Source organism: Microchirus variegatus (assembly GCF_963457635.1).
Source record: "Microchirus variegatus genome assembly, chromosome: 1".
Classification (NCBI taxonomy): domain Eukaryota; kingdom Metazoa; phylum Chordata; class Actinopteri; order Pleuronectiformes; family Soleidae; genus Microchirus; species Microchirus variegatus.
In genome coordinates, this window is record NC_139802.1 from 31,257,803 (window position 1) to 31,283,185 (window position 25,383).

At 41.5% G+C, this 25,383-nt stretch overlaps 1 protein-coding gene across 3 annotated transcripts; it reads right to left on the reverse strand.

The window, feature by feature from the left end:
- Positions 1-224: 224 nt before the first annotated feature.
- On the reverse strand, positions 225-25,081 carry LOC310925577 (collagen alpha-1(XVIII) chain-like). 3 transcript variants are annotated; one of them, XM_083887558.1, is made up of 41 exons: positions 24,552-25,081; positions 14,505-15,046; positions 13,434-13,514; positions 13,290-13,349; positions 13,054-13,126; positions 11,338-11,480; positions 11,233-11,250; positions 10,386-10,592; positions 10,273-10,299; positions 10,130-10,192; positions 9,963-10,046; positions 9,828-9,878; positions 9,616-9,756; positions 9,481-9,534; positions 9,206-9,250; positions 8,985-9,047; positions 8,470-8,601; positions 8,333-8,398; positions 8,219-8,245; positions 7,888-7,986; positions 7,735-7,770; positions 7,321-7,404; positions 6,910-6,945; positions 6,762-6,821; positions 6,357-6,434; positions 6,221-6,256; positions 6,068-6,121; positions 5,901-5,972; positions 5,731-5,796; positions 5,567-5,597; positions 5,372-5,425; positions 5,235-5,269; positions 5,037-5,144; positions 4,788-4,935; positions 4,630-4,694; positions 4,345-4,473; positions 4,223-4,255; positions 3,588-4,145; positions 3,287-3,484; positions 2,654-2,763; positions 225-2,536 (listed from the first exon to the last, which is right to left on the reverse strand). In XM_083887558.1, the coding sequence occupies exons 1-41, from the start codon at positions 24,868-24,870 to the stop codon at positions 2,323-2,325; spliced, it is 4,500 nt and encodes a 1,499-aa protein (XP_083743684.1). In that variant the 5' UTR covers positions 24,871-25,081; the 3' UTR covers positions 225-2,322. The 3 variants fall into 3 exon arrangements, with proteins under 3 accessions (XP_083743684.1, XP_083743682.1, XP_083743683.1); XM_083887556.1 differs by lacking the exon at positions 24,552-25,081 and adding an exon at positions 23,532-24,293; XM_083887557.1 differs by lacking the exons at positions 8,985-9,047; positions 24,552-25,081 and adding an exon at positions 23,532-24,293.
- Positions 25,082-25,383: the final 302 nt, after the last annotated feature.

The window sequence follows — 25,383 nt, forward strand, 5'->3', positions numbered from 1 at the left end:
ATGCTATGCTGCCCCCTTTGGGCCAAAACAAAGAAGTGGTTCTATCACACCCAAGCAGGGCTCTCACTCAAATGAGAGGGGGGGGGGGGGGGTCACTGAGCATCTAGTCTGGTCAGTTGGGGGCCAGTGAATTGAAAAAGAGCTGTTTTAGTTAGGTGTCACACAACAACTTAAACTTGAAAATTATGACATACACTCCAGACAAATCACAGCTTCACCTGAGATCACATCTCACAATTCCACATTGGTTTATTCACTGAGACGCAGCTTTTTCCAGGAAAGTCGCTCACAAAACAAAGGAGACAGACTGAATTCTGCAAGCGGTAATGCACACGTAAATGGATTTGTTGATGGCTCGACTAATACATGACGTTTGGTTTTGGCCAACAATAAGGTTTAATCCCTTCTCCTGTCCTGCTCTCCAATTTAAAAGCAAAACGACAACAAACAAGCACCAGTGCATAAAACAGTTATGGCTGAATTCTTTCCAGGTCTCTGTACATTAAATTGTATTTGTATGTTCACAAACTTTGTATCAGTGGAAAACTGAAACTGTAATCTCAGGAGTATAACCCATAATAATCAGCTTTGTGTGGGATTTTGCACATTAGCTGTAAGTACATATGTTAGGAAATGTCTGGGAAAGTGTTCACATCACACATTGTACACTCTTAGAAATAAAAGTGCCAAGTAGAACCATATAAGGTTCTTCGGCTTGTCCTCATAGGAGAACCCCTTTTGGCTTCAGGTAGAACCTTTTTCATAAAGGTTCCAGCTGGAACCCTTTTGGAGGGTTCCACCAAGAACCCTTTTAAATCCCTTTATTCAGGGAAGGGGTTTTAAAGGCTTACTGGAACCATTAGTGTTACCAAGAACCCTTGAAAGAAGCAAACGGTTCCAGGTAGAACCTCAGCCCTTGTAGAAGGAGCCTTTTGGAACCCTTATTTCTAAGAGTATAACTGAACAAGGAAAAATCAGTCTATAAAAAATAAATATCCCTTTGTTATTGCTAAAATTACGACTTGAAAATAACATCCCATGTAAGAGTGTAACGTGGGTTAAGGGTTACATCAATGAATAGGAGAAGAAATTCAAAAGAAAAAAACAAATCATAAACATTGTGTATCTTACTCATGGATGATGAAAACAACTTTAAAATGCATTTCAATTGTTCCATGTTCCATCACAGTGCACGAAAAACATTTTTATAAAGATCAGTAAATGTGGTATTTAAGACACAGGGAACCTTGTTTCAAAGGTTTGAACACTGTTTTTCAGACACTTGAGGAGTACACTTTCATGTCAGAGGCAGGAAAAGACAAAAGGAAACGGGAATTCACAATTCTGCAGTGATCAGGGCAACGTTTCAACGAACGATGACAGTGGTGTGTCCCACAATATTTCATTCATCTCGTCTAAAATCTTCTTAGGAATGTACATGTGGCACGTCATTTAGAAAGGAACATTTCCAAAATAAAATGGTTTAGACTGTCAGAATCCCTTTTTATGTATTATATGGTCCTCCTTTAGATATTCCTTAAGCATCTGACAAGAAATCTGGTGAGGCTGCTTTCTGTTTTTATAGTCCATGGACAATGGAATAATAATAATTAAAACAAAGAAATAAAAGACTTGCACTTTCTCATATGGCTTTTGAACTGTATCTACTCATTTTTTGTATTTTATAAGACTAATCATAAAATACAAAATACAAATTAGTGTTTGTTATTATTTGACTGTGTAAAGCATGTTGGGTTGCATTGTTATAAATAAATTATTGTTATTATTATTACCTAAAAAATTGATTGAAGTGAGAAAACTGAACTAAATGCAATTGTTTAATTTCATAATGTCTTGTTAAAATTCTCACCTTTCCATGCAGTTAAACATAGGGTGAGAAGATTTGAAAGCTACGTTCAAAACATGTATAGTTTAAAAACAGATGATTCTTAGAAGGAACTCACTTAACCTCCATTGCTTTGGGGGTTAAAATATCAACACCTGGATAAATGTAAACTTTGCCAGCAAGAAGCACGGTAATTTCAATGTTTTGTATCAGCATATGTGCTGACAAAATGACACAACACAAAAGAAAGACCATTAAAACACTAGATTAAAAAAGGATCTGGCAACCTACGTGGCTGCCAGAGGGAGTGTTAGTGTGTGTCACCTGAGTTTCACTTAGGTTCAACATGTGGTTTAATCCTGAAGAGCACCATGTTAGATCAGCTAACAAACATTAAGTCATTATTACTAGAAAAAAATGTATTTACAAGGCACTACATATGGAGTGTGTATGTGTGTGTGTGCATGTGTGTGTCTCTATCTCTTGGCTTGACCAATGTAGCTATTCTCGATGCACAGCACGACGTAAGAGCTGGAGCAGCTGCTGGAGCTCTGCTCGAGGAGGTTGCCACTCTGGAGTGACGACGACATCCCAGTCCGCGCCCGGTCACTCACGCGCCACGTCTCGCAGTAGCCGTCTACGAACTGCTGCCCACTACTGGTCGACCCATGCCACATCGACTTCTCTGGCCTGGGAGAACACAAACAGTGTGTACACTGAGTTCTTGCTGCTTTATTTTCAGAATATTAAAAACAGTAATTGTTTACTGGTAATTTTTATCTTTTTAATTTGTATTTTTTTCGTCACCATGTGTTGTCAGTGAGGACATTTTTGCCATCAAAGGAGTAGATCGGCACATTATCCTTCATTTTGCCATCGTTGAAAATGGCGTCCCAGTTGTCAAACAGAAGCTCATCCTGTGGAAGAGGAGACAACACAATGAGCACACACATCTGGAGATGTTTCCTTCACTTAAAAATTAATAACTTTTTAATCTACACTATACCGTTCAAAAGTTTGGGCTCAACTATCCAATTTGTTTTTATTTTCCATTAATAGACGCACTTTTATTCATCAAAAGAGTTGCAAAATGAAAAGAAAATATAGTCAAGATAAGAAATAATGATTTTTAATCAAAATAATAATTTTGCCCAGCATGGTGGTTGCTGGAAATGGGCCTCTATATTCCATTAAAAACCAGACGTTTGCAGCTAGAATAGTCATTTACCACATTAACAATGTATAGAGTGTATTTCTGATTCATTTAATGTTATATTCATTGGAAAAAAGTGCTTTTCCTTCAAAAATAAGGACTTTTTTTAGTCATCTTCTACAGGGATGAAGTCTTTACTCACATAATTCTGATTAGTAGAATGGTTATCTTGTGTGCCTGATCTGTGTATGTGACTCAGTTTGTTTTGTAAAACCTCCGTTAAATACCTTCAGGTTGACAATCGGCACACGCTCCTTGTCTGCCTTGCGCACTATGCTGTGGAGATCCTGTAGTCTGGCAGACAGGAAGGCCCGAAATGTTCCCTTCATCCCGATGGCCTGAGCCTGCGTGAAGCACAGAAAGTCTGCACCGCGGATTCCCCTCATGGAGCCTGTCTGGGGGCTGTTCAAGGCGATAAGGTGGAGCTGTGGAAACACCAACGTGAACGGTCACATATCTATAGCTCTGTTGTTTAAAGCAGTGCAGCTTCAGATGTGAAAAAGTCATTTTAAAAGTGACTTCACTTACACCCGGACCTGAAGTGTGATGGTGGACTGGAACATGGGGCACAGGTGGAGGAGGTCTTCGTTGAGGTGTGACAGCGTAGCGACCGTCTGGATATGTTGGGTGTTCGTGGGCGGTATGGACGGAAAACCTACCGTCTGGTTGGTTTATTCGCTCTGTGTAACTTGGATATCTCGGATCTGTTGGTGCAGGGTACCGCGGATCGGGCTGATACCGATGATCGGGCTGATACCGATGATCGGGCTGATACCGTGGGTCAGGGTGAGGCTGTGGTTCAGGATCAGGCCGTGGGTCAGGATCAGGCCGTGGGTCAGGTTGAGGATGTAGGTCAGGGTGATGCTGTGGGTCAGGGTGATGCTGTGGATCAGGGTGAGGCTGTGGGTCAGGGTGAGTCGGGTATCGAGTTTCAGGGTTTGATGGGTGTCGAGGATCTGTGTGTGTCGTATGGTGCACGTTGGGCTGTGAGCGACCATCAGGTGGACTCTGAGAGTCGGTGTTGGTGTGGTGATCTGGGGAGAAGGGGACGACTGGCGGGGGCTGCACAGCTGCAATCTCATTAGCCTGCAAATAATGTTCATGATATGTATTTAACAGGGCAATTTACATACTGAGTAAAAGAAGGAAAAAAAAGCACTCACATCCTCTCTGGGCAAAGCAATGTAGCCCCCGAGCTGAAACATAAGCATGAAGGGGACATCCACATTAATTACGTAATAAACCTTAATTATTCAGTGTTTTTATGTTCACTGAATGTGTTTACCTGGACTTGTCGAACTCCATCTCGAACACGTAAGTACAGATCTGTTTGGTCTAAAATGTAGACCAGAGAGCCTTCAGGTTGTCTTCTAGCAGTGGCCGCCATGGTGTCATAAGACCTCAACACCGTTACCTACGAGCATGAACCAATGAGTGGAATAAGAACATTAGGATAGGATTACAACCAACATGTTTTACATAGTGAATGTGCAATGACAAGAACTACATAAAATGTCCTACTCTTTGGTAAACTTTTTGTATTTAACAAGCAGAAAGAAGATCTCCTCACCCCAGAAGAATGTCCAGGTAGTCCTGGTACTCCAGGTGGCCCCGGAGGCCCAGGAATATTGATAGCTGTCAAGTAAAGAAATGACGTCACATGAGCTCAAATCAGACTGAACACACGTTATGTCTTATTTTAGAATATGTGGGTGTGCTCTGACTCACTCTGTGTGTCTCTGTAGGTTCCCGACAGAGAGGGTCCAGGAGGTCCAGGTGGTCCAGGTTCCCCTGGCCGCCCATCGTAGCCTCTTCCAGGTTGACCAGGTGGCCCCTGAGGGCCTGGTGGGCCAACAATGGAGTCACCTCTAGGTCCCTGATAGGACAAAAATATACAATCTGAGTTTCAGCTCCAGTTAATGAACAAAATTAGGTAATTTCGATTGTCTATGGGAAATGAAAATGGCAAAATCTTACTGGAGGTCCAGGAACTCCTTGAGCTCCACTCCCTCCGTAGCGCGAGTCATAATATCCTCCTGATTCTCCTTTCTCTCCTTTCATTCCAGGTTCACCTTTCATCTCATGCTGGTCAAATCAATGTCAAGGAATATGAAGTGAAATCTTACAGCTTCGCATAAACAACCACTTCGACAGGTCTACAGAGTTGAGGCTTACCATTAATGTGTGAATGTCATAGTTGGACCCAATACCTGGATCGGAAACAAAATGTCTTGCTTTACAACTGTCTTAACGCTAAAAACATAATTAATACATAAACATTTACAGCATGTCCACCAATAGAAGTGTGATACCTGGTATTTCAAGTAGCCCTGGTAATCCACGATCACCTTTTTCTCCTTTGACATCTAAAAACAAAGCAGAGAAAACCTTTTTCATCTCTTGTGACAGAAAAGAAGTCTTCGACATGTCCCAGCACACAATGTCAAAACTCGTCAAAGAAACAGCATAAAACCTCGATTAGCATTCACAATATGCAGTGATCTTACCGGGGTAGTATCTGCTGTAATCATCATGTCCCTAAAAGGAAAAGACAAATATAATCTTAAAAAAATGTACTGTAAGAAGCACCAATCTTTGATTCTCTCCACCTTCTTTTTTTTAATTTAAAATCCACAACACTCAGGTGAAGATATATAATGTCTGGACTTACTGTTAGTCTGTTGATGGGTGCAGGAGGTCCAGGAGGTCCAGGAGGGCCTGCTGGACCTGGAGGACCCTAGGAGAAAACAAATATCAATTACCGTGTGTGTATGTGTTGAAGGACTGACTATACAAGGCATGAATAACTTAAATGTATTGAATAATAAGCCAGATACTTACAGGATATGCATATTCAGATCCACCTCTTGAATCTCCCCTCTCTCCTTTGGCTCCATTCAGGCCAGGTCGCCCCTATAAACAAACATTATAAATATAATTTTTTATTTATATATAATATATATGTTTTATATTTAGCATATTTTCATTTCAAATTTAAAGATAGCTACCGGTCGTCCTGGAAACCCAATCTCTCCCTTCTGGCCTGAAGGTCCACCTGGTCCCTGGAGGGAAAAATGGTGATATGGATTTATTGCGATTGTGGTGTGATAATATTGTATTTATGAAATATGAGCAAAATATTAAAAAAATATGGTACGCACTGGAGGTCCAACAGGACCAGCAGGTCCCATCTCACCCTGTAAATAAAGGTCAACTGTAAACACTGACATTTTTACACAACAATCAATAGATGTTTGGACATTTATATTAAGGAATAATGTCACAGAGGTTTTTTACCGGCTGTCCTGCAAGGCCACCCAGGTACATCGGTGTCCCGTCAGGTCCCATGATGATACCAGGCTCACCTTTCTGTCCCTGAATAACACATTTTACCACAGAAGTTTAACACAATTCATTCTATAGCGCTATATCTCATATTATTTGATTACCATGGTGGGCCTATATGCAATTTGGAGTCATTAGTGAACCTAACTACAACAAACATGTCTCTCAACAAATCTCCTTTAAAAAATGCATTACAATTTCACGATTTCAGCCTTCACATATTGAGACTTTGAAATATAGCTACTTATTTTTACATTTTTTGCAGTATAAAATGTGGAAGAAATACATCTAATATGAATGTTTTGGGTGTGTAAAATAAAACTATTCTCAAACTAGAATAGATTAGAACTGTTCTACCTTAGCTGCAAATCCTGGAGGACCTTCATCTCCTTTGTCTCCTTTGGGTCCGACAGGTCCCTTCATCAGAACACACATTTACATGAATCACTTCCATGTATGTACATTAACAGGATTCTTCCATGTGCAACAGTGTGATGATACATACCGGGAATCCGGCTCGACCTGGAAGACCATTTCCTCCCTATAGGACAGAGAAAAAAAACAGTGTGAAGAAAATATTTTCAAATTTTCATAAGAAACAATTAATGTTAGACTTGAATTTAGGTTTATAGTGAGGTTAGAGTGAGTAGACGGTCATTTAAAGGACCAAAGGGTGTGTTGCACTCACCTGCCCCCCTTCGGTCCAATATGCGTCGTTATACTACAGCAAGACAAAGTTAGGTCAGTTAGTGCGGAGGTGAACGAACAATCCAGCGTGCGGTAACTGTTAGTGAATATGAGTAACTCAAACAGCAACAAGCCATTTTTAGTGAACAAGCAGTGACGTAGCAAACATTCATGATCATGTGCAGGTTATTTTGTTGTTGTTTTTTTAAGTCAGTGACTCAATTCTCACATCTCCTGTCTGGTAGACGATCTCTCCTGGAGGCCCTGGAGATCCGGGAGGTCCCGGTGGTCCACCTTCTCGCCCTGGCAGACCCTGCAACACAAAATTACAAAAATGATGCACAATAAAAGACAGTAAATTGCAGAAGTAGAAACATGGACAACAAATAATACAGTTGCAGCAGTTCAGTCAATATTTCAGTACACTACAAAAGTTATAAATCAAATCTGCATCCGACCAAAAGCGCACATAAGGACATTTTACGACCCCAAAATGAATCTTTTTTTATTTTTCTCAGCTCAAACACTGACGTTGTGCATAGAAATCAATTTTTTTTTTATCAGGCATGGATATTGGAAATGTGGTTCACACAATACATCCACTCAACCTTTTTCCTTCATATGAGACAAATGCATAACTCACCATTTCGCCTTTTTCTCCTCTGTCTCCCCTTTCACCCTAGAAATGGAACAAAAATGATTAGTATAGCGCCATGAAAACTAACAAGTCTAGTCAAATCAAATGGTCGAGTCTAAAAAACATGTGGTTTTTAATAAAAACAGTTGATGTACATACAGGCTGCCCAGCGAATCCGTCCATGCCTGATAACCCAGCCGGTCCTCTTGGTCCCTCTGCTCCTTTTTCTCCATGGCTGCCTGGTAAACCTGGTTTACCCTGGAATTCAAAATTATTAAAACATTACTAATAGTAACAAGGGATTATAGTGACAGATTGGTAAATGTTTTCAATCATACAGTATGTGTCACTTTTCTTGGGCTTTTTGGTTCCTGACAGCTTTACAATGTGCTAACTGTGTTGATGAAATTAGATTTTCCTTGGTTTAATACAAATTGTATTGATGTTTGCAATGAATAAACACAAATGCACACAGACTCTTTGTACTTACGGGTAAACCTGCGATACCAGGTGGACCCTGTTAAGACATGATGCAGGACAACGTCAGATATGACACGTGTAGTGAAGAGAAGGACAGTAGTGCAATGGATGAGTAAATAGTTACCTGTGGTCCAGGTGGGCCTGCAATTCCAGGTAAGCCATTGGTCATGTCGTATCCATCCTGGTCACTCTTTGTAAAGAGGAAGATGATTAAGACAGATTGCTAAAACTCTATGTGCAAAGTCTTTTTTGTCTACTTACATAGCCAATGCGGTGTGGTGGCCCCGGTGGTCCAGGAGGTCCTGGAGGACCAACTGGTCCCATGGGACCTGGAAGGCCTGCAAGCCCAGTTTGCCCTGTTACACCTGGCTGTCCAGGGTTGCCATGAGAACCCTAGGAAATAGAAATATGGACGTTTTGGTTTAGTGAAACATGGAAATACCTGTCAGTGCAGCCGCAGCAGAATACTTCAGAAGTAATGCCACAAATAGGTGAAATGCAACATGCAGAGCCAGAAAACCAGAGAGCCAAAGGACTGAGATCCAGAAAAACATCACACAAGTGAAAGACAGCAGAAGAACAAGGGGAATTATTTGTCCTCGGACTTTTGTTGGGTTAGAAAAACACAGTTTTGAGGATTATTTGGGTTCAAAAGTTCAGAAACTGGGGCCATAGCAAAATTTGGTTGCAAAAACAAGATGGACTACGAAAAGGAAACTGATAAAAATGACATCACAAAATCAGAAACCCCCCCAGCACAGTGACCCGTTACACACCGTAGAGGATGGAGTAAAGTAAGAGAATAGGCCCGTGAAAAAGTTGGAGTCTTGCATGTTTTGCTGGAGGAAGGCGACAAATAACAGAGATCTATTTGTGCATTTGTGTGCTCCTACCACAAAGTGTCCATGAAAACACAACATTCTTTTTTTTTTGTTTTTAATAAAAGCCACAGATTTGAGATTGAAGGATTAAAAAAACCAAAAAAACTCAAACTTACCTTTTCACCAGCTGTTCCAGGAAGACCCAGCTCTCCGCTGTCACCCTGGAGCAAAACAGATGGACAAATAAAAGGACAAGGACATCACACATGCTTTGTGGTCTCGTCTGCAGCTCATTGTCTCATTGCAGGCTCATTGCAGCTCACAATAATCAGAAAAAAACTGTACAAATATCTGCTGGTTTCCTGAAGTATAAAGAGCCACGATGTGTGTGGGTTTTTTTTGTATTCTTTGAGAAGCATTTAGCCATTCACCTCAATCTGTTCATTCTCACCTTATGTCCTCCGAGTCCAGGTTGGCCTGGTGCACCAGGAGGACCAGGAGGACCCTGAAACGGCAAACATGATTAATTCATGAAGAAAGTAATGCTTTAGGACAATAAACAATCATAAAAAGTAAGAACACTTACTGGCAGACCAGGGACCCCATCTAGTCCAGGTGGTCCAGGAGGTCCAAAGGCTATGGGACCATCGGGACTAAGTGCCACTGAGGTACCTGGGATCCCCGGAGGCCCAGGGGGGCCAGGGAGACCAGGAAGACCACGGAAACCCTGGAAAACAAACCACAATATGATTACATTGTGTAAAAACTCAATATACACTTTAATGACAGTCAACATACCCGGAATTTGTCCAAATCTGGGAAACCTGAGCCCTCCATGTCCACAAATGTCTAACAAAACACAATTTAATTAAGTATAGTGACCAATAAGTCAAGAAAACTTGAATACTGAAAGAAATTGAAGTGTGGACATACTGGGCGATCGCCACTGCCAGGTCCAGGAGGTCCTGGTGGACCTGGTGGTCCTCTGGCTCCAGGCTGACCCTCTCCACGGTCACCCTGCAAAGATTTAGAAGCCATCGATTATTATATTCTATGAAGCCCTTTGATAAAATGTACAACTCCATCATTGTATACTGTACCTTTTCACCTTTGGTACCAGGTGTTCCAGAATTTCCTGGGAGACCTGGCGGCCCAGCAGGACCCTAAAAACAGCAACATAACAATGAAATGTAAATTTCCACAAAGAAAGATTTCTTGGTAAGGAATTTTCTAAGGAACTTACAGATTTTCCATCCTCTCCTGGATCACCCTGGAAGACAATCAACAGTGAATGACTGTTCTATCATTCTGTATCTGTATCTAAAAACAAATCTCCAAACTCCATTTCCAACTCACAGGTTCACCATCAGCTCCTCGAGGTCCTATGGCGCCAGCCAACCCTGGCAGTCCAGAAGGACCAGGAGGTCCAGACACCTGCTGCACGACAGAGCCATCCCCGAGTCGGACAACCTCAGCTGCAGGCCCGGGAGGACCGCTGGGCCCAGCAGGCCCAAGTGCCCCACGTTCTCCTTTCTTGCCGGGGTATCCGAAGCCAGAACTGCCCTAGTGAGGAGGGAAAACAGAGAAATCACCAATAGAATACATAAAATGAAAATGTATAAAGGAAGACATGTTATTTAAAATTACATTTTTCTGTCAAAGAAAATCTGCACTTCAGTGAGGTGCAGAATCTACATAGACATACATATATATATACTGTATGTAACACACTGGTTATGACAAGTATTAGATGAATTGGATACGTGTTCATCCATTAATTTGTGTTTTTCAAGATGCTTAACAAGGTACAGTGAGATATCCAAGCTTATCTGTGCAACCTCTAACACTGCGCTGCACATAGAAGTAGTGTATGAACGTGTGAATACTACAAAAATACTACAAAAGCACTATATAAATACAAAATATTTACCATCATTTGGGCTAATAAACTAATAGCAACTGAAAAAGAACCATTTACAAGCCTTATTTATGTTTATTTATGTTAAGTTATGTATTATGTTTGCTTCTAAGTCTGGTTATGGTTTATGTTTATTAAGGATTTAACACTTAATTTCAGGGGGGTTGACCTTGATTGTCTGTTCATTTTTGTAGCATTGTTTTGCTGTGTGTTGTGTATTGCATAGATTTGAAAATACAATTTTAAAAGGAATGATCGACAATGCCAGAGATGATATGAACTTACCTTTTCACCCTTTTCTCCCTGGAAAAACAGAAACAATCAGACAAATCAGTCATAAGTCACTGATATCACTGAATGATACAGCTGAAAACAAGCACAGTCATTTACCTTCTGTCCGCCTTCTCCACCCTGAGAGGAGACCCCAGAGCCAAGGCTGAATCCTGACTCTCCCTTCGGCCCTGCAGGACCTAAGTCACCCTTTAAGCCTTTCTCTCCGCGGTCGCCTTTCTCACCTTTAGCACCACCGGGACCTGAAGGAGGCGTCACGTGGAATGGGTTACACAATGATCAGCACCACTTGCATATGCATGAGTAAAGACAAACTAAAATTGCTTGGTTTGTGGTCAAAAATAAGACATCTGAGAAAACACTGATCAACATTTTCTCGATTAATCGAGAAAATAATTGACAGATTAATCAATGTTGAAAATAATCTTTAGTTGCAGCTCTAATCAGGTCCACAACTGCCTTCTTTTACTTGAGCTTCTTGGCGTTAATTGCATAAACAAATTGGTGGCAGGTGGAGAAATAATTCTCACAAACTCAAACAACAGACGAAAAGAAAATGTGCAAAAAAGTCTGATGACACTGATTCACCACCACCACCATTAAAAACAAACTTGTTTCATGCATGACATGAAACATAAAACAATGAAATCAACGTGCACCAAAAAGCACCAAAAAGCAAAACAGACAAGTCTGTAATGCAGGGACTGATGTTTTTTTCCACCTCTTCATGAAGCTGATACAGTAGATGCAATGAAGTAATCTGCTCTGTAGAGGGCGACGCTGCATCATTCAAACCCGTCGATGAGACTGGATTCAGAAGTTCATGTGTATATTTTAATGTAGGAATCTCTAAGTAAATGTAAAACGATTTCTGTGATGTCACCACCAGCCTGTGTCCAGGGGAAAAATGTGCATTAAGTTATTAATTTCACACTGTCACCTGTTGTGATTCAACACAGTTATGTAGGAATATACCATATATAGGCACAAAACAGCAAGCAGAACCCACTGTGAGCCAACCACAACATCACTATTGTGTTTCAGTAATGTTTATATGTGAGAAATCAAATGTCATACAGTGAAACTGGAGCTTGTTTCTTATATGAAACAAAGGAAAAAGGAGTAGGACAACTCCATTTATATGAGCAGATTGAAAGGGAGCAACAAGCAAACCACCACCAGCGTGCTCACAGCTCCAGAATGACAGGACTAATCTGAATCAATATCCTATTGCCCCCAGAGACCCACCTCTAGGGCCTGGTGATCCAGACTGGCTGTAGTCCACTGACGGCTGCTGATACCTGACGTCTGAAGTCAACACAAACACAACATTACCTGCTGCTCAGTTGGATTACAGAGCAGCGAATGTAAGTTGTTAATTTGTGTCTGAATTTTCCAGAGGTAATAATTGACGAGACACAGTGTAGGACTTTGATATGTCCTATTTGTTTTAATTTGGGCATATTTTTAATTTAAGTTAAATGCTCAAACAAACAAGAAAATCGTTCTGCATCTTCAATAGTCCTCCTGAGGGCACTCAAGAGTTACAGTTCCACTCTGCAGAGAATGCTGCAACCCTGCAGCAACAACTCGCCCACACGCTCAGGTCCAAACAGGCACTCTAATGCACATATTTCTGCATAAAAACAAACTGATTCTATATGACACTTATTTGGCAGCAGCTGCTGCATGATTTAAAATGTATTTGCCACAGTCTGTTTAACTTCACTGTGATCAGCATTTTGGCAGGTGCATGTTGAAGATTTGCACTCAGGGATTCTAAAGTGGGTGATGAGGACTTTGTTTTTCTTTTACCTGTTTTGAGTCTAGTTCCTTCTGAGGAGATCAGTGGTGGCTCAGGTACTGGACGGAAAGGTGCAGCGGTGGTCTAAAAAATAGGACAGAGGAGAGCGGATTAGTGGATTATTAGCCGAAATTGTGTGTGTAATTGGATAATCTCGGAAAAGTAAGGGTCAAACTATCCAGATTTAACCCTAAATTTTGTCCAACAAAAGCAGCTGGCTGTGCAGAATACCAAATGAAAAACTGACCTTCACAGTGTGTCCTGTTTGTCTCCCTTCACCGTCACCACTGCCAAAGTCTCCAGAAGCCTAAGAAACAGCGAGGGGGGGAAAAAGGTGATTAAAGCGAAGCCACGCATTTTCACCATATAAAATTTCAGCATGAATACTCACAGCATCAGAGTCGTCCTCATCATCGCACAAACGCTCAGCTGCCTGAGAGTTTCCCACCACTTTGAGCTCTGCAATCTCCCCCTAAACACACAAAAACACACACAAACAGTGGGAAAACATTTTATTTCACCATGACACGACTCATTATACTCAATCAGGCATGAATTGTCTCGCTTTTACCACAAACAGATGGAAACTATGAGAGAAATGAGTCACACAGGGCTGAATATTGTGTCAGCTGCTTTTGCCACTCTGTCTCTGGTTGTTTTGACTCTTCAAAATGACACACACAGTTTTGATGTTTGACACAAGACTCAGGGTTGCCCGAGGTGTGGCACACGTGCCAAAGTTGGCCCGCTAAAGGGTTCCTTTTCCTTCAATATGTTAAAAACCTATTATTTTTGAAGTTCAATACTGCAAAAGCTTTGTGACCATTGCATGTCGTCACCTGGGTCACTGACTAGTGCAAGGTTAAAGCTCAGAGGTGAGGTCAAGTAAAACATTTACAAGAAAAGAGGAGGTTTAAGTCTGTCCTTCCTGGGGCCAGTGACCCAGACGCAAACCTGTCATGAAGTGCCACAGGGAGATATTAAAGAGGTCAAACCTGCACAGTGTTTTATATTCTGACTTCTCCAGCTCCCGTGGGTGACTTTTGTAGCATAGCAATTTTTGATTAATTTCTTTCAGATGAGTAAACATTATTCAAATCTCAAGCATTTCCTCTGCTGGAAACATGGAGTTTATGGTTAGAAACGGGACTCTAGTGTGTTTTATTGAACGGCACTTAGAATGCTGTGTTAGAATTTAAATATGGAAATTCATATTATATTACTTTCATCCTCAGAAGATGATTATGGGTCTTTTTTTTCTATACTTGATGAGATAAAAACTAAACTAAAATAATAATAATATAAAATAAAAAAATATATATATAAAAAGGTGGGTCTTAATTAAAACCAATCTTGGTTAACCATCCTATTTTGTCTGGAAGAAGATTTAGCTTGCAGCTTTGGTGTGGTTATCTATGTCTGCAACACTTTATGATCTTTTTTTTTTTTATTATTTCTTTACCTGGAACTTGTCAGCATCAGCTCCTCCTGCCTGACCCACAAAGATCCCCGCTCCTGAGTCCAGCTCCATTGGGTCCGGGGAACGCTCAAACTTCACCAGCTGCGGCTCAGAGTCGCAGCCGTGGTAGAACGTCACCTGCTCCTCAAAGACGGACAGCGAGAAGCGACTCCAGGTGTTCACCAAGCTCGGCACCTCAAACCTGGCCGCCTCATATGAAGCCTCAGAGTCGGGCTCGGTGTAGAAGAACTGCACTGACTGACGGCCGGAATTCACCTCACTGAGCTTGACCCCGACATACATGATCTTCTGAGGCCCATCAGTGATGGAGAAGAGGACGGAGGCAGCAGGAGTGGTGGGCCTGAGGTGGAAGGTGAGGGAGAAGTGGCGGTAGAATGGGTTGGGGACGTGGGCCAAAGCCGGTTGGCCCGACACAGCTCCGGCGGTAAAGGCATACGCGGGCTCCCCCCTCGGCCCGTTCACCGTGTTGAAAGCACCAGGTGGAGGGCCTCCTATCAGCTGAAGCAAGGAGATGCCTCTCTCCTCTAGAAGCGGAGAGAGGAACATGAAAATGGAGTCTTAATGTTAAAGATAAAAATCAGATAATCAGATAAAACTACCTTCAAGAGCAACTGGAAACACAGAAATGACTTGCATGTGATTTCTATTTCAAATCATTAGGGTTTAACTGGACTATCTAGAAGCACTCTGGCAGCATTAGTTTCAAACAGAGACACTGAAGCACAGAAATGATCAGCAAGTCACAAGTTCTTTGGAAGAGAATTAACTATCCACAGAGCTCTCTACCAGTCAATATGAAAAATCCAGGAGGTGTTTCCTTTGAGATGAAGGAATTCGTATTAAACTTAGAAAACGTGTCTGGATGTGTTATTGATTGTTAAACTTAAATGAGTCAACATCTCCGACAGCGAGCCGAGCTGCTCGTTATCCGGGTCCAAAAGCAAACCACAGATTCAGTCAGAGATTGCAGCACAGTCGATTTTGAAGATCTCACCATGCACCACGCCAAAAAACAGAACATTTGTAGGAGAAAAAAACTCACAATATATTACTTTGCTTATTGAATTCCCATTTATCACCTGATTCTTGCCAATATACAGCATACGCTAAAGCATATTGTTTGTTTTTGAGTAAACCAGTGCTTTAACTCAAGCCACAACAGACTGATTAACTCTGACATTCAGTTTCATAATGTTTATGGTACACTGTGTGCGTGTGTGTGTACGACTGGAGGGGTCAGTGGAAATTAAAGGAAACTGCTGATATTTCAGTTCCCATATAGACTAAAATAGCCTAAAAAGGGACGAGGCAGCAGCCTAGAGACCTACGATTACTTTCTCACATACAGTCATCGCAAGGGAGAAAGCACTTTAGCCTGGCGGAAGCTTGAACACAGCGATCTCCTGAGGGCGCTGTCATCGCAGATTCATGAGAGCACCTCACCAAACACTACAATCTGCGGATTAAAGGGTCACACATGTCAGTGGTGGTGGGGGTTTCCCAATGTTTCTGAACTAATGTGAAAGTATCAAAGTTTACTGTCAAAGTCTCTAAGAAAGAACAGAGACGCCTCTACAATAAAGAAACACAAAATTGAGGCTGCGCACTGGCTGATTAATGGTTGTACTAGTCCAGTATGGAGCATTAAAGGCTAAAAATTAGATTTCCTTCAACAGGATATTACATAAAACCTTTTGTTTCACTCCAATCCAACTCTCCATGAACAATTTCAACTCATACATAAAAATCTTCTTGTTTTCAAAGCCTTAGAATAAGTCTTTTATATGTACTTTAGGCAAGGGCCTTGCTTTACAGAGACAGCCATCTTGTGCTGACAAACCAACCAGAGCATCTATTTTGTGTTTTCAAGCGAAAGCTGACTACACAAACGAAGAAGAACAACATCATTTCTGGTATGCAAGGGCCACCGTAGTTCTAGTTCCTGATATAATCTGCACTCTCACCATTAGATAGCACTAATTCTTGCATACTGGAACTTTAAAAGGTGCCATATGTAAGAATGTGGCCAAAAACAGTTACTACATTCAAATTCAAAATACCGAGGTCTTTTAGGTTTCGTTTTCTGACGTAACTGGCAACCTGTGGTCGCTCGGCAGTTGAGACTCTACTGACTGCAATGATTGGTAGACGGTGGTAGGTGGTGCCACATGCCAGAACATGATTTCAAAACATAAACATGATTTGCAGTCTGCAAAAGATTTTTTAATGCAAATATTTTGGCTGTACTGTTGTTGTTGGTGAGTTCAGTTTGTTATATGAACATTATTCCTGAGACTCTGTGACATATTAGGAGGATTTTATGGCCAGTTGCTTTACATGTATTACATAATGCACCTTTAAGCATGAAGTCAATGAAGTCAAGTACTAAAACAAGTATAAACTATAAAAGCAAAATCACTCTGTTTTTCTGTGGCACTTTTACAGTTACATTTCTATTTCCTGAGGAGAATTAGACAGGCCTGCTCAGCCTCTACCTATTACAAAAGTTACATTTTGTTGAGCCATGGAAACTTATTAAGTGGTCAAGCAGTTAATAACCAACTGCACATCTGCACAGGCCAACCCAACACTGGCAGGGAGTAATCCTAAACACATGTTCACACACAAACACAGCAGTGGCGGGTATTATATTGTCTCGACCTGTGCTGCTACATCCTGTGGGACTTGGTCCAACTGGAGCTGGAATAGGACGCGCTGGCCGGGTGGTCAGCTTCCCACTGAGGGCACCTGCCATTGGTTAATCTCACACCGACACAGCTGCTGCTGCAGCTGCTGCTCCAATCGGTTGGGTCAGATTATGTATGTGGAATTAATTATTTTAGATGACAGTGTGGAAACTTGCATGACAGCATCTGAAGTACTCCCGTTTCATTCATACACGCTCGTATGTGGACGTCCGCCGAGCAGCGGATCTTCCACTACCAAGGAAGGAACAGTAAAGCTTCACATGAATAACTTCTCTTAGAGGACCTGAGCTTAATAATTACACACTTTTCTTTATCACGGCTCAAATCTCAGTCTCTGAATTTAATTATGTTTTTCCTGTGAAGCAGTGGTTCCGAACCCTCTGGGCTGCACAAGAGGGTCTCAACCCAAAACATTAAGAGGAGGGAAGCCAGAAAACCATTACCCAAACTGTTTCAATTATGTCCCTGAATGTCATTTAACGTACTGTATCTTTCCAGTCTTCCAGAAATAAAAAAGAAAGAAAGAAACAGATCTGGTTGTATTTCATCACATAGTGCGGCGGCATCATCTCTCACTTCAGTTGCACTGAGTCAAGTGACGTCTCTGAGGCAGACGCTAAACATTTCATACTATTGCACATGTGCAGAAGTGCTCCTGTGTCAAATCATTGAGATTTTCAGTTTGAATGGGATTGCAAATAGCTGCATGTAAACAAAAAGAATGTATTTTTATTTTGTTTTAAACAATGCTATTAGCAAATTGCAAATGCAGTAATTTATTAAAATTAAGTAAATGACCTAATTATTTCAATGTCAGTGATTGTTTCAATGATTTAACTGTTCTATTCTTAATTGTTCTCGTCCATAATTTAAATAACTTAATAGTGAATATTTCGATGGCATATCTCATGGTATCACTTTTTTATCACATCCTTACCCATAAGGTGCAGCTACAACATCAAAAGCTGTTTATATCTGTATGAAACAAACTAAACTACATACATACTGTCATTCTTAGTCCAGTATGTAAAAATAGTGACATCTAATGGTGAGACCACAAATTGTAACAAATGGCTGATTCCTAACATACCAGAAAGTATGTATTTAATCGGTATATACAACTATGAAAATCAAGCAATACTTATTTTAAACCAATTATACACTTACTGTATATACTGTACACCTTTGACATGTACCTTATATAATGTGTGCAAGACAAGAGCAGAGTTTCAACTTTGTGTCAGCAGTTTGAACTCTTTGAACTCCATTAATCTGGAGCTAATTCTAACGGTTAGACGTGTGTCTAATGTAATGGTTGTCCATTACATTGCTCATCCAGTCTCTAGAACCTTTGTTCTCAAATTGTGGTATATGTACCATCAGTGGTACATGAGCTTCCTCTGGTGCCACTTGGAGGAAACCCTGTTCTACACTCTTAGAAATAAGTGTTCCAAAAGGGTTCTTCTACAAGGGCTGAGGTTCTACCTGGAACCATTTGCTTCTGAAAAACCCTTTCCCAAAGAAAGGTTTTTTCAAGGGTTCTTGGTAACACTAATGGTTCCAGTAAGAACCATTTTGATCCAGAGAACCCTTGAAAACCCCTTTCCTGAATAAAGGGCTTTAAAAGGGTTCTTGGTGGAACCCTCCAAAAGGGTTCAAGGTGGAACCTTTATAAAAAGATTCTACCTGGAGCCAAAAAGGGTTCTCCTATGAGGACAACCCGAAGAACCTTATATGGTTCTACTTAGCACTTTTATTTCTAAGAGTGTACCGAATGTACCAGGGTATGTGATCAAAGTGGCATTTTGATTTGAAGGAATTTTGACCTGAGTGTATAAAAAATTAAACAAAAAAATTAAAAAATAAATTATAAAAGTTAGAGTGACCTTATCTCGCTCCATCTTAATCATACTGGTGTCTGAAGTATGTGAGGATGAGGAGGATGATGAGAGAGCACATGATCTTATCTGCCTCCTGTGAAAAGTCCATAAAGCTGACTTTGCTCAGCCAATTTACAACCCTGTATTTTAACACTGAACATAATGGTGGTAGTTGGAGAGCTCGATATTTTCTCAGAGGGTGCTTGTTAAAAAAAAGGTTGAGAACCACTGCTCTAGAGCAACAATGAGAGGCTGAGGACAGAGCTGCAGCCACTCGGTTAACTCAATGAAGTAAAATTTCCTCAAGAGAGCAGGTGGAAGCTGGAACCAAAACGTGGGAACATCATCATGTCTCCTCTCTGACCTCTCCTTCCTCCGTGCGAACACTGTATAGAAGACTACATAACATGCAGCAATGTTTAAAATAATGTACTGCGTTCCAGAGGATTAATGAAGTGCCAAGTCTGTATTTTCCAAGATGAATCCCTGGAGAAATCCTCTGCCCTTTACACTGAACGAAGAGACATGGACAGACAGTTGGACAGACGCAGGCGGGAAGGAATTGCGTGTCAGATGTCCATGGGAAAGTGGACCATGAGGGACTTTACTAGGACGAGGCACAAAGACAAAGAATCAGTCCCAAAGGTCTGCATGGTTTTAACATGCCAGTTGAAATTGGCTGAAACGTCACTGTGGAATACTCCCACAGGCCTCTGTAGACCACAGTTTAAATTATGAACATAAGTTTGTCTTTTAGAGAATTAGCAGAACAGTGTATGCAGTCCTGATGTGCCGTATGGGATTAATAAATCATCCCTAGTACTGTTTATTCTGTACATATAACTCATGTCCATGTTTTACAGTATATATTCAGATTAAACACTGTTTAACATTCTATATTTCTGATACTTCCTGGTCCTTATAATGCATATTTACTATTTATTACCTTTATTTTTTTTACTGTGTGCTGCTGTAATATTTCCCCGTTGTTGGACTTATAATGAATTATCTTGTCCTATGTTATGTTATCTTATCCTAAAAAAATGATGCAATGGAATGAAGGAATCTGACGATATGACGTTTTAAACATATGTTGAAAATGTATAATGATTAATGTAAAAGTCTGCACAAAAACAGAACTCATTCACTCGTTATGTATAATTAAATAAAGAGCAGTCTTCCATTATGTGAAAGCAATCTTGTATTTTTAGTTTGTTGAAACATTATCAAAGCATGACTCAACCAGAAATTATTTTACCTCAGTCTGAAAGATTGTGCTCCATATTTGGAAAAATTAGCAGTTCAATAACAAACTAATTTAAGTGTGTAATGATACCACTGTGAGGAATGTCTGCTGCTGCTTCACCTTAAACCAAGTTAAGGGGGGGGAAAAGATTTTGCTTTTAAATCTTGAGCGTCTTATTAAGAGACCTTTCCCACAACAAGAAACACTCACTGTTAATTAAGCCAGTGGATTCATCCATTTACTCCCTAAGCTCAAGTTCTACTCTCCGGGGACCAAACCAACTGGACTTCACACGTCTGACAGGCTGAGTAGAATCACTAAACACTTTAAACAGAGGTGACACAGCTGCCACACACTCACACTTTAATCCATGTTTGAATAAACTCAGACCCAATTAAAGTTGACTGATGGGGGGATCAGTGAGGAGAAAGCAATAATGTGACATCAGTGGGGTTTTTTTCTCTGTCCCATCAACCTTTTCTCTGAGCATTCAAATCTGAAGTAGTCTGGTCTCTTGGCTGTAATCCAATCCAAATATTTCCAGTCAGCAGCAGCAGCAGCAGGTACCACAGGCATGAACAGACACATACTTCATTTTCAACAATAACATGTGGAACTACCCTGTACTTAGTAACTTATGCCTTTTTGCATTTCATTCTTCCACTTTCACAGTAATGCAATGGACTAAAAATGCATCCTGCGACGTGTTGCATCATGTGCAAGTGGAGAATTGGGGCAATTTTTCCTTTCTTCTCACACTCTGTACGCCTCCATGCACAGTGTTTTGACTGCACTATATAACTGGACTACTGTTCTTGACCATCCATTAAATACATAAAATAATATGTTTTGTCTTCTCTTCAGTTAAAGAAATGCACCAATCTTTGAGTCCAGTTGAATGTATACATGAAGTAGTAATTCGAGCAACTGCCTTATCCAGGTGTTTGTCCGTGATTCAAAAAATTTGGTTTGATTTTTTTGAAATTTGACAATTTCAGTCATGTTTACATGTATGTATGTATGTACGCAGTCATTCCATAATTAAACGTACTAACTGGTACAGCCTTGCTGCGGACAACCAGTCAAATACTGAGCGAATCTGAGTCTGTTTAATGATGTAATTGTTAACTGGACCAAAACACAGGTTCATGTTCAGCTTTCTTTATGAGAATAGTGACTGTGTCTGTGAGTCAGCGTGAGTAAGAGAGCGGGTCATTCCGTGCTGGCACAAACTTTGTCCGGACATCATCTATCATCAAGTCAGCTAAAAACTCCACAGGAGGCGTCTGACTGCGCCCTCCGACCTCTGGCACAGACTTGAGCCGCCTCGTCTCATCCCTGTCACAGGGCTCTCTTGTTATCAAGAGTGACACCGTTGCCTTTTCGTCGCGCTAAGGCCACATTCTCTCTACAGAGCAGACCATTTTCCCACCCACATAGACTATCATAAATGCCATCCTCAGGCTTCCCTCCCAAACACACATGGCCCGATTGTTTTCTGTCTTCGGAACTTGACATGCACATCAGACCATGCGCCTCTGAATCTGTACAAAATTCCATACTCGCTGATCAGAAATCGTGAAATATGATAACAAAAAGACAGAAATGTGCGACCGGCATGCAAGATGCTGCACAAGAGAAAGCCCTGATTTTCTTGTCCAACCAAGAGAATCAGTCCAGAAATGTGCACACAGGCGTTTTTGAAATCCACACTCAGTAAAAACAGCCTGATGACGAACATAATGATGTGTCATATCATGAATTCCAATTTCAATAAATGTCAAAAACAGTCCGTTTCACTGCACATGGGGCCTCAGCTGCAGGACTTTATTGTATAACAGTCACTAGACTCAGTTCATAGCAAAAAAGCATTGCATAAGTTAGTGATGAGGACAGTTTATGGCAGAGTTCAAAGGTTTTCCAAACAAGAACTATGCTAATGGTGTACGTATGAATCTTCTGTACATTAAATATTACCATGGGATAAAAAAAATTATTTAGTGCAGTCATCCATTTAACCCCTAAATAGACGACGCCATATGAGAAACTTTATGGGGTTCTCCAGAGCATTTCCTGTCTTGAATGTTTCTTCTCAGGGAAAAGCTTCTGAGCTGCTTTTTTAATATAAATGCACAAAAAAAACTATGAGAGAGAAATATTACAAATAATTTCAACTTCCACTTATTGTTAATCCATGTTTAACCATAAATTAAAGCTGCGACTACAGTCAAAGAACCTGTCACGTATCATTGCTGACCATTGCTGATGTATCGTCCAAAAACGATGCTTTTGCAGATGCAGTGTTGTTCTGTGACAAAGACAAATCACATGGACGTAGCATGCACCCTGGGACAGTGAAGAGTGGCGCCATGCACCTTCGTGCTCGTCGACCTTTAGCCGCGACGTGCAGTGGACAGTGAGAGTGACACGACAACAGGAGCAACAGTTACACGGCCAAGACCAAAACCGAGTGTTTTTGCATGTTTTCTCCCATTAATTGTTTTGAACTTTACATGACTGTGGCACCCAACCTCCAAACCTCGAAATGAAATCACAACAAAGACGAACTGTTTTCTCTCTACCCTTCAGGCATCCTTGTTTTCTATTGTTTGATGTGCAACTTGCAGAGACCTGATAGTAAAGACATTCATCAAATGGGACATAATGCTGTGAATACATCAGTTAATATAATAATCTTATAATGTAATATAACGGTATTCATCAAGGGCACCATTACATGTCATTTTTGGCTAAATTCTTAATGCTAGATCTTTTCTAAGACTTATATATTCATTACAATAATGCCACTAATACTGAAGTAAATACCATCAATGTTTCTACAATGTCAAACAATGTTATTTATATGTTGTTTACCATATTGAAGTCTTTTAGGATTATTTTCCTGCTGTTTGGAGGTCAATTTTAATATTGAGGGCATTCTAAATCCCAAAATTTGGTTTGAAAACTAGTCATGTAACGTTTTTTTTGCATTAAAAAATAAAAAAAGTGGTAAAAAAAAACATGCAAAACCATTTTCAAAGTGACGGGCAAAGATATCCAAAATGGCGTATGTGCTCGGACGTACAAACAGACATAGACTAGCGACAAAAAGTGACATGACATCGGATTCAAAATGTATCACCGTAGAGGATACATTCTAACCCGCCGGGGTTACCTTTCCAGTTACTAACTGATACGCATGTGGGCTCCTGTGATCTTTCGGGCAGGAGGTGACACTCCACTGGGAGACGCCCGTCTTGCAGGGACGCCCAACAGCTGTCTCGCAGAACGTGGCAGAATCTGCGACAGGGCAGGTGCGTGGGAACATGGGGCGATGGGCACCTGGGTGCCAGCAGGAGGCAGAGGAACCACTCTGTGCCATGATGACACTTGTTCCTCAACAGCCACACCCACTTATGTAGGAACGCCCCCACCTCTTCCACAGATGTGTGGTTGAGAAAGTTAGGCAGCATGAACAAATCTGGCCGTTTGCCCGAGCACATCGGCCAATCAGAGGGCACCGGGAGACACGATGGGCCAGAAGCATTGATGCTACTATTAGCAAGAGTCGGCTTTGAATCCAGAACAACCTCCAGAGTCCCATTCATGTTCAAAACATCACTGGTTACATTGTTAGGAAGAACTTTTTCACGTCTAAAGACTACTGGTTCTAGATCCTTGACCAGATCACCTGTGGACCCTGATCCTGACTCAGATCCTGAGCTGGATTCCCTCCCTGATTGTGACTCAGATCCCGGTCTAGAATCTGACACAGATCCTGAGCCAGACCCCGACCCTGATTCTGATCCTGACCGAGATTCTGACTCAGATCCTGAGCCAGATCCCGACCCTGATTCTGAACCTGACCGAGATTCTGACTCAGATCCTGAGCCAGATCCCGACCCTGATTCTGATCCTGAGCTAGTTTCTGACCCAGATCCTGACCCAGATCCTGACCCAGATCCTGACCCAGATCCTGACCCAGATCCTGACCCAGATCCTGACCCAGATCCTGACCCAGATCCTGACCCAGATCCTGACCCAGATCCTGACCCAGATCCCGAACCAGATACTGGCTCAAATCCTAAATCAGATCCCGAACCTGATCCTGAGTCAGATCCTGACCCAGATCCATCCCCTGCCCCAAACCCAGACCTCTTCCCCACCATTTCCCTTTTGTATGTGTCTGTATTACCCGTGGTGTTAGGGTTAGCGCTCTCCACCTTCTCAGTCAGGCCTCCATTAGTGGTCGTGGTTGCCTGCGTCCTATCCCATGTTTCCACAAACTTACGGATTCCTGTGGCAATGTTGTTGATTTCTTCCCCAACACCAGACAAGTTGTCATCTTCCTCCTCCTTCTTTGTGCCAGGTGTCGTGGTTGCACCTGTCATTCCCGTTACTGTCGTCTCAGTTGGGATTTCGGTGGTGGGCTCTGGATTTGTGTTCCAAAACCAGGCCTCCAAACTCCCAGCACAGAGAACCAGGAGAAGCAACCACACTTGGATCCTAAACATGGTGCTGGTTCCTGCTAAAGTTCTCCAAGAGTCTCCGTGTGGCACACAGCGCTTTCACTGTTCCTCCAAAGCACCACCTGTTAGCCAGCCGCTCAATCTCAGTCTAATCCAAGCCGTTCTGAGCGTCCACTGAATGAAAGCAGAGGCATAAAACTCTGCTCACACTCACAGACCCTCCCTCTGGAGCTCCCAGTGCATGGCTGCTGAAAAATCTCTAACATGAACAGGGGGGGAGACCCAAGTGAGGAGGCAGGCGTGTTATATACTGATGCTGGAAGTCATTGGTTACTCAAGAGTTGCCCCAACACTCAGCAAAACTCCTCCCTACATAAGCTCTGCGAGCAGAACACTCAGTCCCCAAAGACCTTCTCCGCAGTGTGGAGAAAAACCAGGCAAGTGTTCCTGTTACCACAGTGTGACACACCCGTCACACGCAGAAATACCCTAAAAATTATAGAGTTTTTAAAAAAAATATTTACACCGCAATACACAATTAGGTTCAGTGTCTACACT